The sequence below is a fragment of the Neovison vison genome, chromosome 5 (genome assembly GCF_020171115.1).
Source record: "Neovison vison isolate M4711 chromosome 5, ASM_NN_V1, whole genome shotgun sequence".
Classification (NCBI taxonomy): domain Eukaryota; kingdom Metazoa; phylum Chordata; class Mammalia; order Carnivora; family Mustelidae; genus Neogale; species Neogale vison.
In genome coordinates this window covers 45,792,850-45,806,002 of record NC_058095.1, presented here as the reverse complement: position 1 = coordinate 45,806,002, position 13,153 = coordinate 45,792,850, and the positions used below count along the sequence as shown (strand labels likewise).

At 57.8% G+C, this 13,153-nt stretch overlaps 1 protein-coding gene across 1 annotated transcript; it reads left to right on the top strand.

The window, feature by feature from the left end:
- The first annotated feature begins 6,768 nt into the window (after nt 1-6,768).
- DLX4 (distal-less homeobox 4) lies at nt 6,769-12,384 on the top strand. Its single transcript, XM_044250534.1, has 3 exons — nt 6,769-7,153; nt 10,559-10,755; nt 11,172-12,384. Exons 1-3 carry the CDS (start codon nt 6,898-6,900, stop codon nt 11,412-11,414), a joined length of 696 nt encoding a protein of 231 aa, XP_044106469.1. The 5' UTR covers nt 6,769-6,897; the 3' UTR covers nt 11,415-12,384.
- Nucleotides 12,385-13,153: the final 769 nt, after the last annotated feature.

The window sequence follows — 13,153 nt, the reverse complement described above, 5'->3', positions numbered from 1 at the left end:
TACAATAAATATTAACCATCGTAAATATTATTACTCCTCCTACCACCCTTCTGGGGAGGGCATTCCTCTCCTGGGGTCCTTTCTGCCCCCTCAGCCCTATCCCCTGCCCTTGCTGAGTGGCACTAGCCAGGTAAGACAACTGCACAGCAGGCAAGAGGACAAGCTGGCCAGCATTCCAATTCTCACTTTTAGGCAAGTTACTCAATCTTTCTGTGCCTCGGTTTCCTTTTCTGTAAAGTGGAGATAATGTGGATACTTATGTCGTAAGTGTGATTGATGAGTGAAATGATGCATGTGAGGGCTTCGCACAGTGCCGGGAACACAGAACACACTTAGCAAGTGTTATCTATGTTCCCATTATTGTTGTGTTGACCCAAGACACAGGGCCTCAAATCGCTGTTGCTCCCCTTATCCCCCAAAGGCTCCAGAAGCTTCTTCAGAGTTGTTTCCAGGAAGAGTGCCTCCATCAGGATCCTCCTGTGTTTATGACAGCCGGAGAATCACTATCTGGCCCTCCTTCGTGCAGGTTTCCGGTGGACAGAAACTGAGGCCCCCAGCGCCCCATCAGGGTGGCTGGTCGTTGGGGTGTAGAGCTGAGCTTCCCCCTCCCTACTAGTTCTGGGGCACATTCCCCCAGAATTTGGGCTGAGGAGGGCTTGTCTCCCCTAGAGCTTGAGAGTCTCCTCCCCCCTCCCCCTTCCCCCCCTGCTGGCTTGGTGCCTCCACCTTTCCTTGCTGAGTCCGGTGGGGGAGGGTTTGGAAGACAGGAGAAGAGTTGGGGTGGGACCCAGGTCCCTCTCACCCTCCCCCATTACCTTCCCCCTGCCTACCCTGCCAGGACACCAGGTCTGACTACCTGCAGCTGGGAGCAGTGGTTCACGGAGAGAAAGTGGGGGATTTTTTTTGTTTGTTTGTACTTGTGATTATTTTTCTCCTTTGGGGGTAGGTATGGGGGTTCAGGTGGCCCTGCAGTCCCCACGCGGCCATCGCGCCCTCACTTTCTCAGGCCCAGCCCAGCAGAGGGAAGGCTGTCCCCTTCTCCTTGACTTCAGAGTCCCTGATGATTCAGGGACCCGACCTACCCCTTTCTTATGAAAGAGAAACAGTCTGGACCTCCAAAGTCTGGCAGGGAGTGAGAAAGTGAAACCAGCAACCCATCCCTACAGACCTTCCATAGAACAGAGGGAGTCGCGGGAGAGTGTAGGGTGTGTGTGTACCTGTGCGGCGGGTGTGTGCTGGGTGTTTTGTGTCGGTGTGCTATGGTTGTGTATATGCGGCAGGTGTGGTGTGGTTGCCTAGGGAGTGGGGCTGCGGCCGCTGGCGGTGTGTGTGCTTGCGGTGCGCGCCCGAGTTTCGAGCTACGTCGCGGGTGCCTGTGCACACCGCCGCTCGGTTTCTGTGGGCTGGTTTGCCACTTCCCCACTCCCGCCCCGTCCTACCGCCACCTTCCGCCGGGACGGAGCGAAGGAGACCTCGGCGGAGCGCCCTAGTTTCCGGGCCCGGGTCTGGGAAACTCTGCAGCACTCGGCCGAGCTGCCTTCGTTCCGAGCGCGGGGAATTCGTAGCAGCCGGGTTGGCCTCGGGGCCTCCCGCGGGCTTTCCGCGATCCTCGGGATCTGGCGCTTAGTACCGCCGTCCGTCTGCCCGGCTCAGGGCGCGGGGTCCTCGCCCAGGCCCGTCGCGTCTGGCGCTGGGACAGCGAGCCGGAACCCCGCGCTCGGGCCGCCACCCCCGCGTCCCCCACCGCGCCGCGTCCCGCTCCCTTGCAAGCGCCCAGCTCCAGCCTTGGGGCGGATGGAGGGGACGCGCAGGGCGGCGCCTCCAACGCACCTTCCAGACCGCCCCATCTTTTGCTAACCCTTTTCTTTTGGGGGGGGGTGTTGGGGATTGTGGTATGTCCAGGAGTGGTCATAGTTTTGTTTTTATTATGCTTGGTGACTTCATATATACGTGCTGGTCATTTAAACGTCCGGGTCAATCCCAAATACAAGACTTTTTTGGGGGCGGAGGCTGGCATTGGAAAGAAAAGCAAACACCACTCGGGGAGAGTCTGGCTAGAGACAGAGCGGAATGACTCGTGGGTCCCGCCTGCCGAGCACTGTCCTGATCTCAAACGGCAGAAGCTGAGATCTCATCTTTCCCCTCCCCCTGAGCGCTTCTCCAAAGTCATCTGGAAAATGATAGTGGGGGGGAAGGTCAATCATAGAAAGAAAGTTCTTCGGGGAGCGTGCGGATGAGAAGCGCAAACCCAAGTGTGTGGCCGGTGGGCGGTGACCTCAGCCGGCGTTCGGCAGTCCCGCTTGCGCCAGCGCTCATTAGTTGATCAATCCGAAAGAAGAAAAGAGACACAATCATTCAAAATTTCCAGACAAGAGACACCTAGCTGGATTAGTCCACGGAGCCTGCGACGGTCTATCTCAGAGATTGTGAGTTCGAACCCTGCCGTGGGTGTAGAGATTATTTAAAAAATAAAATCAATAAAAATTAAAAATAATTAAAATATTTTTTAAATAATCACCTTTAAAGAAATGTGAGACAAGTACAATCGGAGTGTGTGGCGAGGCACGCAGGCCTCTACCAATGGTGCCTCCCCGCCCCTTGCCAAAGGTGGGAGGCTTTACCACCCTGCCCAGAAGAGGGACGAAATCCTCACCCACCTCCCCCACACACCCCACCAAACCAAATTGTTCACAAAGTTTCCACAAGCCAGGTTACTAGGAAAGCCCCGCCAAATCGCACCTAAAGTCGGCTGAGAGTAGAGAACTAAGGAAGATTTTGTTTTTTGAGACAGTGGGTGGGGTGCAGCGCAGAGGGCAGCGGATAATCCCGCACTGGTCGCCCAGGGCCGAGGACTGGGGTCCAATGGAATCTCTACTCCCCTGAGCAGGGTCCATACAGGTGCCGCGTGGAATCTGCACCGGGTTAAACCCCAGTGCCCGGCTAGCGTGGCAGAAGCCCGCCGGGTAGGACTGCAGGGACTGTGCCAAGAGCCCCCAGCCCCCACCATGTGTTTCGGCTGTCCAATATGAACTGCACCGGAGAGACACTGGTTAGGATGGAGTTTCCCGCTTCAGGGGAGAGTCCCTCAAGTAAGGCATACATCCCACCGCCAAGGGTATTTATGGATCCGTTGGGATTGCGCTTTCCCGGAGACCCACAAAGAGCCTGCAAACCACCGCAAACGGCCCAGATCTCATCAGGTCGTCGCCGACACCTGGCTGCCTCTAGAGACCCCAGTGGCACAGTGTCCCTCATTCTTTTGCTAACGGAGGGGATCTGCGTTAGAAAGAACTGGGAGGGCCGCTTCTGGCTATTGTGACAAGCCAGAGGCTGAGAGGTATTGGTAGTGGCAGGAGAGTCTGTTTTGTTTTGCCTGCCTGCCTTCCTCCTCCCCCTTCTTCTTGATTTTATTGTGTTTGGGGATTTCTGTTTTTGCAGTTCATTCGAAAGCAGACAACAAAGGTTTGGATGTGTTCAATGCAGCACCCTCCTGTCATCCTTTCTGGATACAATGCGGCTCAGAGACGGGCAATGACCAACCCAGGCTATCACTGCCCTCCACTTTGTGAGCTGGGATGGCAACCCAGGCCTCAGACTTCCCATGCCGGTCCTCCCCTCCTCTTCCCTCTTCTCAAACACAGCCTTCTCAAATACAGCCCTTCCTAGTCCCAAAGCGGCCCCTTCTGCCTTTCCTGTCTCCCCCTAGACCCTCAGCTGGGGGCTGGTGGGCTGTGATACAGCTTGGATGGGACCTGTCCTTGAAGAGTCTGCTTTTGAAGACAAAAAGCATTTCTCAGCCAAGTGCCCCAGACCCACACCCTCTGGCCTGTGGAAGAAAGGAGCCCTGAAGAGGGATGTGGAGATGGAAGGACATAGTTCCTCATTTGTAAACTGAGGATCATAATGGTACGTACCCTGTGGGTTCTTTGTGAAGATGCCCAGGACTTGAATGCTGTGTTTTGTAAGTTCCAAAGGGCTGTAGGGTGTTTCCTACCCCTGCACAGAAATGAGGATCCTGCCTGAGTTCAGTGAAGCCCCTGGGAGTTTAGGAGAGGCTTTCATTATGGGTCTCCCGGCTTTGGAGGATGCCCAAAGTCAACTCCTACAGAGGCCTGCCAAAAAACCCATCCTTGCCCCCCCCCTTTTTTTTTAGCTAGGTCCAGCACAGAAGGGACTCTGGGTACATGACAGAGAGACAAAGTGTCCTTCCTCTCATTCTTTCAGTTCCACCTCAAAAGTACATCCTTTGTGGGGTGCCTGGGGGGGCTCAGTTGGTTAAGCAGCTGACTTTGGCTGGGGTCAGGATCCCCAGGTCCTGGGATGGCCTGCATCAGGCTCCCCACTCAGCGGGGAGTCTGCTTCTCCCTTTCCCTCTGCCCCTCCCCCTACTTGAACGCAGGGGCATGCGCACATGTGCACACTCTCTCTCTTTGGTTTCTCTCTCAAATAAATAAATAAAATCTTTTAAAAAAAGATAAAAAGTATCTCCTTTGTGTAACCTTCTCTGACAGCCAACTCCACCCAAGAAAGCATTCTCTTCCTTCGTTGTGCCCTGAGAGGCTGTCCTTGAAACTGTTGTGTGGCTGCCTCCTTCCAAAAGAAAGTGATGGTAGTAGATACAAAGGTTTGGAAGGATATATCCTTGTACGTTCATAGTCCCAGCTCTAAGCTGACATGATCGAGGCAGGGCTGGAGTTGGGTAAGAAAGGGGGAAAGTGGACCTACGTGAAAGTAGCAGTTTCCAACTGAGCAAACCCTCCCCTCTCCCAACAGCACCCTGTTGGATGAGAGGGACTAGGGGGACTAGGTTCTCCAGACACCCAAAGGAGGAGTCTTCCCTTCTCCTGAAGCTTCAAGGCTTCAAGGGCAAGAGCTCAGAGTCAAGTGCTTTCTTGCAAAAACTCATCTCCATTCCAGAGGACAGTCCAGTTTGAAGCCAACTCGCTCGTCTTCCCCCTTGGGACACTGACTGGGGGGGCTCAACCTCCCTGGCACCCCCACCCCTTTGATCTCTCTCTCTGATCTTGACCACCTTCCAATGGCTTCTCTTCTCAGCCTCCCCCTTTGTCTGATCTTGGTCTTCTCCTACCCTCCAATTCTAAGACGGCTGCCTTCCCTCTGAGCCCTGATAATGGGAGCAAATGTGTGTATACAAACGTGACTACGCCCCACGGAGCTGCTTACTCAAAGGAGAAAAGGCATGTTGGTGGGTATGCTGGGGAATCTGTGGGGACTGGTGAGTTTGGGGGTGTAACTGTCTCTCCTACTCCCATGAATCAACTTAGAGGTATGTGAACGGCTATCACTCGCGGAGGGTGGATACATATGCCTAAATGCTTATTTGCTTGGATTTCCTGCATTTTTGAGTGTGTACATGGGCGATTTGACTTGTTATAGTTGTGGGTCTGCTTAAGAGACAAGTATGGTGTTTTTTCAGGGATAGTGCTATTTATCTTTGGGTATATATATATATATATATATATATATATATATCTCCCCAAAACAGATGTGCTTTGCAATCTGAGCCTACACTCCGTACTTGCAGATCCGTGAATGAACCTCTCAGTTGTGGAGGGATGCTAATATGAACATCAGTGTAGAGGCCTGTGTTTGTATGTATGTTGTATCTGAATGGAGCCTGTGTGTAGTTGTATACCTGTGGCTGCAGGTAACTTGAGTACGTGGACACCTGCCCATTAAGGTCTCAGGTACTAAAGTTTAGAGGCAGGTCCTGCACAAACTGGAAAACGCGGCCACCAAGACAGGCCCGCCGTGTTTCCTGCACCCTCGGAAGAGTCATCAAACCGGACTCGCCTCCTACTCGGCGGATTTTGCCCGGGTTCCTGCAAGACTTCAGCCTCACACGGCGGCAGGAAAGGCGGGGTGCCGCGCGGGCAAAGCCGGGACGGCGGGTCCCTCCAGCGGCCTTGGGGGGCCGGCGGGAGTCTCGGTGTTGCAAGCGCACGGGGGCCCTTGCCGGAAGCGGAAACCAGGACGGGAGTGGGGGTGCGGCGAGGCGCAGTCGCGGCGGTCGCCGCGTGTCAGGCCCAGGGCGCCCCGCGGGGGCGTGTGCGCCGCGCGCGTGCGGGGCAGGCTGGCAGCGGGGCGGTACCTTCCCCGACCCGGCGTCTGTTTACCAACAAACTGCCGCCGCTCGGCAGCGACGCATTCCGACGAGCTGAATAAGCTGCCTGCGCTGGCGGTCTGGTCTCGAGTCCCTTGCGGGTGGGCGGCAGCGGGATCAGCGGCGTTGCAGATCCCGGGGAGCTGGAGAGCGCGGCTGCCGGTGCCCGGAGTCCCCGCAGCCGCCGGGCCTCCGCCACGACCCTGCTCGGTTCGCCCTGGGCAGTCCCAGCCCCGCCAGCTCCCTCGCGTTTCTGCCATTGAAACCGAGGTTCCCAGACTGCCCCAATCGCCGTGACACCCCGGCACACCTCACCGAGAAGACCCCGAGGTAGCTGGGCCTGGAGCGTGCGCACCGCCCCAGTGATCTCTCGGTTCTGAATTTCCCTACCGCGGGCTGCCCCGGGGGCGGGCCCCGGCTCCAGCCTCCGTGAGGTCACTGAGTGCGGCGGCCAATCCGCGGCGTCTAAGTGGGCGGTGCCCCCGTCGGGTCCCGGGAACCGAACCCAAGAGCTAGACGAGGGGGGCCCCATGGATTTAGGGGGGAGGGGAAAAGCCATGGGGGGCACCCTTTCGGAACCCCTTTCCCAGGCGCGCGCTCTCCGCTGGAAGAGGCGCAGAGAGACACTTTCCGGGGAATCCTAAGTGTGCGGGAGGCTGGCTGGGGGCTCAGCCAGTCCCAACGCCCGAGGCTCAGTAAAAAGAGAGTTGGCAGAGGGAGCGGACTACGTGCCGGGCCATGGCCTAGGCCCTTCGGCCCCGGCCCTGGCCGCAATGACCTCTTTGCCCTGCCCCCTCCCTGGCCAGGACGCCTCCAAAGCCATCTTCCCGGACATTGCCCCTGTCCCATCGGTAGTGGCTACCTACCCGCTTGGCCTGTCCCCCGCAACCGCAGTCGCCTCCGATTTGCCCTACTCTGGGCCTTATGGCCACCTCCTGTCCTACTCCTACACTGCGCAGGCGACCCCGGGAGACACCTACCTGCCCTGCCAGCTACCGGCGGTGCTCTCTGAGCAGGAGCCGAAGGCAGGTAAGTCTGGCCGCCGCGGCTCTTCCCACTCTGGGGTCCTGATCCCGTGCGTCCCTAAACTTCGCCCTCGCCTGGTTGGGCGCAACTAGCGGGATTCAGACCTTACTCAGATTCCTCGGGATCTGGGGGTTGGGGGGAGGGCGAAGGGATGGGGCGGGAGACGGGGGGAGGGGCGGGGGCGAGCTGATCTAGGTCTCCATTTCCAGACCGACCTGGTTTCGATTTGCAGTCGTGTGAAGCCGGGCGGCTGGGCTCCCTACCCCACCCCCTGGAGCAGCGGGGTTGTGTGTACCTACGTGTAACGGAAAACTGAAACAATCCAGATGTGGGTGTGGGTGCCTAGCCCCTGCCCCAGGATTCTTTCCGTCGTGCACTCCTTCCCTACCCCAGTCGTCTCTCCGCGTTTGTCTTGTCTCAGAAAGCAGCCCTCGAGCCAGAACCAGACAAATGGAAGTCAGGCCGCAGCGGGAGGGCAGTGGAACTGGGGGCTGATTAGTCCCCTTCCCCCTCCCTTGGCGGGTGCCTGAATGTACCCGACAGAGACTGGAAGCTGGCCTGGTGGAATGGGGGCCGGGACCTCACCACTCATTGTTTTAAGAGTGTAACTACAGGTGTGTCGGGCAGTCTCTAGCTGTAGACCCTGGTCCCCTCAGCCTTCTTGCTGAAGGAGCGGGCCCTCTGGGACATCTCCACCCCTTGTCGTTGTGGGGGACGGATTAGGCCCCAGTTCCTGTTGTCTGGAGCAACATGGAACCCCTGAGAAAGTGCTTACTGGGAGGCCCCAAAAAGGCCAAGGAGCTAGCCTGTCTTCCTGGTCCTGGGCCTGGTATGGCCGGAATGCTTGTAACCCTATACGTGGCCACTTGTACTAGCTCCGAATTAGAGCTCAGATCCCCTGTCCTCCTGCTCCCACCTAATTGCCCCCACGATTGTCTTTAGCACAGTCTCCTCCAAGGACGCACACCCACTGGATGGGAGTCGTCCTTGGCCAAGATATCTCTCTCCGTTACTCCAACACAGGAGCTCAGAAAACATCAGAGCCAGAAGCGACCCTAAAGATTTGAGAGCTCAGCCTCCTCCATGGCCAAACTGAGGCCCAAAGAAAGCCAATTTGCACTTGGCCCTTGCAAATTGACTTTCGATGCATGAGGCCAGAAAAGAGGATTTTAGGGAATTTCCTCAGAGCCCCCAAAGTTAATTGCCTTCTGTGCCAACTGGGCTGCCTCTCCCAGGCCACTGGGTCTGTCCTTGTTAGAGAAGGAGCAGTTGGGAGAGGAGGTTTGTGTGTTTGTTTGTTTTTTAATACAAATTATCTAGTTTCTACAAACGAATCCCTCAGAGTCTTCCCTTTAGTATATGGCACATTTGTGTGTATGTGTGTGTAGTGGGGCTGGGAATTAGATAGCCTTGTCCTTCAGAGAATTGTTTACAGGGTTAGTATTTTCCTTCCTGTCCTCTGCATGCCTAGCCTTCCCTCTGCCACCTCTAAGGATGAGAGAGTGGAGAGTTCCTTTACAAAATTTCCCCGGATCCAACGAAAACCATACATGTGCTTAGTCTAGATGGTTGCATTTTTTCTCCCAAAGCCGGTGGATTTGCCCGTTCTAGTGTGAATGATTGGAGTGTGAGAGAGGGCTTGAGTCCTCCTTTTGCCCCCCACTCCTGCTTAACGGAGAGATTTGGCTCCAAGAGAGCCCTGCCACCACCCCGGGGGAGCATGCCCTGGCAGCGCCAGCGCCTCCAGGGAGGCCTTTGGGCTCCAAGATCGCCACCAGGGCAGATCCCAGTCGCGACTTGCCGCCGCTGGTGTGGAGAAGGGCAGCTGTCGGGGAAGGAAATTGAACGGGCGCCCGCCGGGAGAGCGAGGGAGCCGAGGGCTGGAGGAGTTCAGTAGCCGGGCTGCCTCCCAGGCGCTGCGTCCCTGCCCGAGCTGCGCGCTCCCCAAAGCCAGAGAGGCGTGGGGGAATCGGTCGCTGGGCAGCCAGCCTGAGGCTGCGAGCCTATGGGTCGAAGCAGGGGAGGCCGGACAGGCGCAGGCGGGAGCGGAAACCCAACGGTTTTTCTGGGAATTGGCCGAGGCGGAGGTCGAGGGGGGTGGATCTGAGAAGCCTGCAGCGCCCAGGGCCACGGGGTAGGGATGCGGAGGAGGTGAAGGCAACCGGTCACCGAGGCCGGTCCGAGGCGAGGAACTACACGTCTGGGGGAGCACGACTGGAGGGAGGGGCGCGGTGAGAGTGCGGGTCGCGGGCGAACACCAGCTGCGTCTGGGCACCGGAGCCACGAGCTCTCTCAGCTGGGGTGGCCCAGCAGACCTGCGTGGAAAACTGCAAACGTGGCCCTAAGCCCGGGGGCATTTCGGCCACTTTGTCCTCCCAGTCCTATCACCCTAATGGAATGGTCCCGGATTGTCCCCACAGATTGGCGCAGGTTGGGGCCGCTGGAACGGGAAGAGAAGGACCCCTCGCCCCGCAACCCCTGTATTCTAGGGCCACTGTTACTCCGCGGAGGTTCCTGGAGTGACTGGGCCTGGGGGCAGGAGGTGACCAGACCTCGCGGGGCATCCCGGCAGCACGATACTGGAGCGGCCGCAAGGGCCGGCGCCGACAGGCGCTGCGCGCTCTCCGAATCCCGGTCCCCATCCTCGAGAGCCGTGAACCCCTCTGTGAGTGTAATGGGGCGCAGGAGGGGTCGCCTCAGTCCCACCGGGCTTCTAGGGTCAAAGAAAGCCGTCTGTCCCAGCCTGCCGGCCATGGGGGAGGAGAGAGCGGGTTACGCCTGCAGTTTGCACCTCGGGAGAGGGCCCGTGCCTTGCAACAGGGGATGGTAAACCCTGGGAGACCTTTCCATACTCCCATGCTGGGGAGGGGGGCGCGTGCGCATCCTGGCTTTCAAGCCCGCTTGGTCGGGCCCTCTGACCCACCTCTCCTCTGGCAGCAGGGAGGCTGCCACGCAAACACGTCTCGGGCCTCTGAGCATTGCCCTGGCGTTCCCTCCGCCTGGAATGACCTGCCCGCGTCAGCGACAGGCCTCAGCCCAGCCCCCAACCAAGCCTTTCGGCCCCGCCCCGCCCCAAGCTGGCGCCACCGCACCCTCTTGAACTCTGACCTCTGCCCCCTGGCGCCACGTGTACCCTCGCTCCGACCCTTGGAGATCTCTTCCTGGGGTCACAGAACCCGTAAGAGTGGGAGCTCCCTGAGGGCAAGGAGCGTTTCTTGTTCCACCTGGCGCACAGGGGGCGTGGGTCGGAAGGGGGCGTGGAACGGAAGGAAGAGGAGGGCGGAGTCCGGCACCTGAGTTTCTGGCCCGTCCGAGGCCTACATGCAAACGAGATGCAAATGAGCTCCTGGAGCTGCGCGTCCGACCCTCTCACCTTCCCGCACGCACGGCCTTGTGCTTCCCCCCCAGACTCGGAGAAGCCGCCGCTGTCCCCGGAGCCCTCGGAGCAGCGACCGCAAGCCCCGACCAAGAAGCTACGCAAGCCGAGGACCATCTACTCGAGTCTGCAGCTGCAGCACCTGAACCAGCGTTTCCAGCACACGCAGTACCTGGCGCTGCCCGAGAGGGCCCAGCTGGCCGCACAGCTCGGCCTCACCCAGACCCAGGTGAGGCCGTCCCGTCCTTTCTGCAGCTAGCCTTCCCCAGATGTGTTCTCTGGGAACCCACCGTCCTCCCCAGGGGGATGCCCCAGGAGTCCCCTAGCCCTGTGGTTGCGGGTCTTCAGCATGTGTTAAGAGCTGGCCCTCAGTTTCGTGTGTGTGTGTGGGGGGGGGGTGTTAAAAGGTGTGTTGGGGGAGGAGGGGTGGATGCAGGTAAAGGAAGGCGCCCAGACGGGGAGAACTGGATACTAGCTCAGGGGCGGGACCTTGGGCGACTTCGGTTACTCTGGAGGACTGCATCACGTCCCCAGCCTCTGCCCTGCTCCCAGGACTGCGGTGCGGGGGAGTCCCTTTCCCTGGCTCACCGCCTCCCACACGCACACCCCTCTTCATCTTCCCTCTTTCCCTTCTTCTCTCCAAAGGTAAAGATCTGGTTTCAGAACAAACGCTCCAAATACAAAAAGCTCCTGAAGCAGAACTCTGGAGGACAGGAAGGGGACTTCCCTGGGAGACCCCCCGCCTTGTCTCCCTGCTCCCCACCCCTCCCATCCCTCTGGGATCTGCCCAAGGCGGGGGCCCTGCCCACCAGTGGCTATGGCAACAACTTTGGAGCCTGGTATCAGCATCACTCCCCAGATGTCCTGGCTCCATCTCAGATGATGTGAGTCCTGGGAAGGGTGGGTCGGGCCCCACCCCCACCCCATCCTCCACAAAGCCCAGGACCCAGCCCACCTGTGCCCCTTCTGGTCTCAGAGGAAACCAGCTCCAGATGGGTTTTCTCAAGTGGACAAGGAATTAGAGGAGAACAAGCATGGGGCGGAGTCCAGTCTCCCTTGCCCTGTAACCCAAACAGCCTAATCAGGACTTTGGTCTTAACCCACCGCCCCCCAACCACGACTATGAACTGGACACATGCCCTCCTGCTGATCAGAGGCTCTGGAGGGAAAGTTGCTGGCTGAAGCTGACTCCTTCCAGGACCCCTAGTCTTCCCACCCCTTCCCTGGACTGCAGTCTGCCACAGCCTGGAGATGAAACCAAGAAACACTTGAGTATTTTTTCCTCTCTGTGTGCCTTGGGTCTCACCCAACCCTGTTATGAGCAAAAGCGGAAATGAAGTGGGCATCCCAAGTCTTCACGGTGAGCACCATCGGGTGCACCACCCCATCGATTTTTCCTGATGGTTGGCCCATTAGCCCCATGACTGATACACTGCCTTACCAAGGTAGTACCACCAAGGTGGTACCTCACCAAGGTGAGGTAGAAGAGATGCCGAAAATGTGGCATTTGTGGACCTATGGGTAATTCATCCACTTCTAAAAAAGACTTCTTCCCATGTCTGTTCAGTTGCAGTGGATAACACATCCAATTATCCTTATTTATTATGAGCCCAGCCCCTCCTTTCCCATCCTTAATACCTAACAACCCCACAAGCACACCCTCTTGGAAACCCACAGGGTAACACTTTGGAGAACATGGGTGGGGCGAACAGACTCTCTGGATGCGTATAAGAAGAGACCCCCCCAAATAGGGAGGGTGGGCTGGCAGTTCATCTCCTCACAGCTCTCTGTCCAAAGGAACTGCTTCTGTTTATGACCCATCTAGCGTCCTCCATACCGGGAGCTTTTGGAGATTAAATCTGTGCAAAAGCCTGGGCCCTGGTTGTGAGTCTGTTTCCCAACTTCTAGGGGTGGGTGTTGGTTGTTCATCTCTCATCTCCTGCCGGATTCTTCCAGCACTGAGCTAGAGGACTGGATGCAAGTTTTACCTCTGCCACTAACTAGCTCTGCTGCTGTAGCTCTGGAATGTTCTAATGACCATTTTCATACACTCCCGTGTGAAACTGGAAGATGTCAGTACTGCAAATGACCCAGGTCTGAATGGTCCTTACCTGCAAATTCTGGCCTCGTCCAGATCTGGAGGGAGCCAGGGCCAGGAGTCCCCATGCCCCATCTTCCTGTCCCTGCTCACCTGGCAAGGGGACATGCCCACTGAGCCAGTCCCATCCTCCCAGTGTGCTCCTTGGGCTAGAGAGGTCCCAGCCCACCTAGGGGAAGGGGGAGGAGGAGAAAATCCCAGAAGGACCTGGACTTCTCCTCCATCCAACAAAGTGAAGCTGCTGCTCTGTGTTAGATCCTGGAGATCCCGGGTGACTGAGGCATACTGGGGAGCCAGACGGATGGCCAGCCCCTCGCAGTAAGGGCCAGGTTAGAGGAAGTAGTGCAGTATAGTCAGGGGCTTCAACTCAGCCTGGACCCAGCCATGCATTCAAGGCCTCCACACCCCATCACACACAGCACCCAGTGGCAGAGAGGCCCAGGAACAGGGCTGCGAACAATTCAGGGAATCCAGCCCAGCTTTGGCCCAAGGGATTGGGGGAGGGGCCTCCAATTCCAGGCAAAAAGTT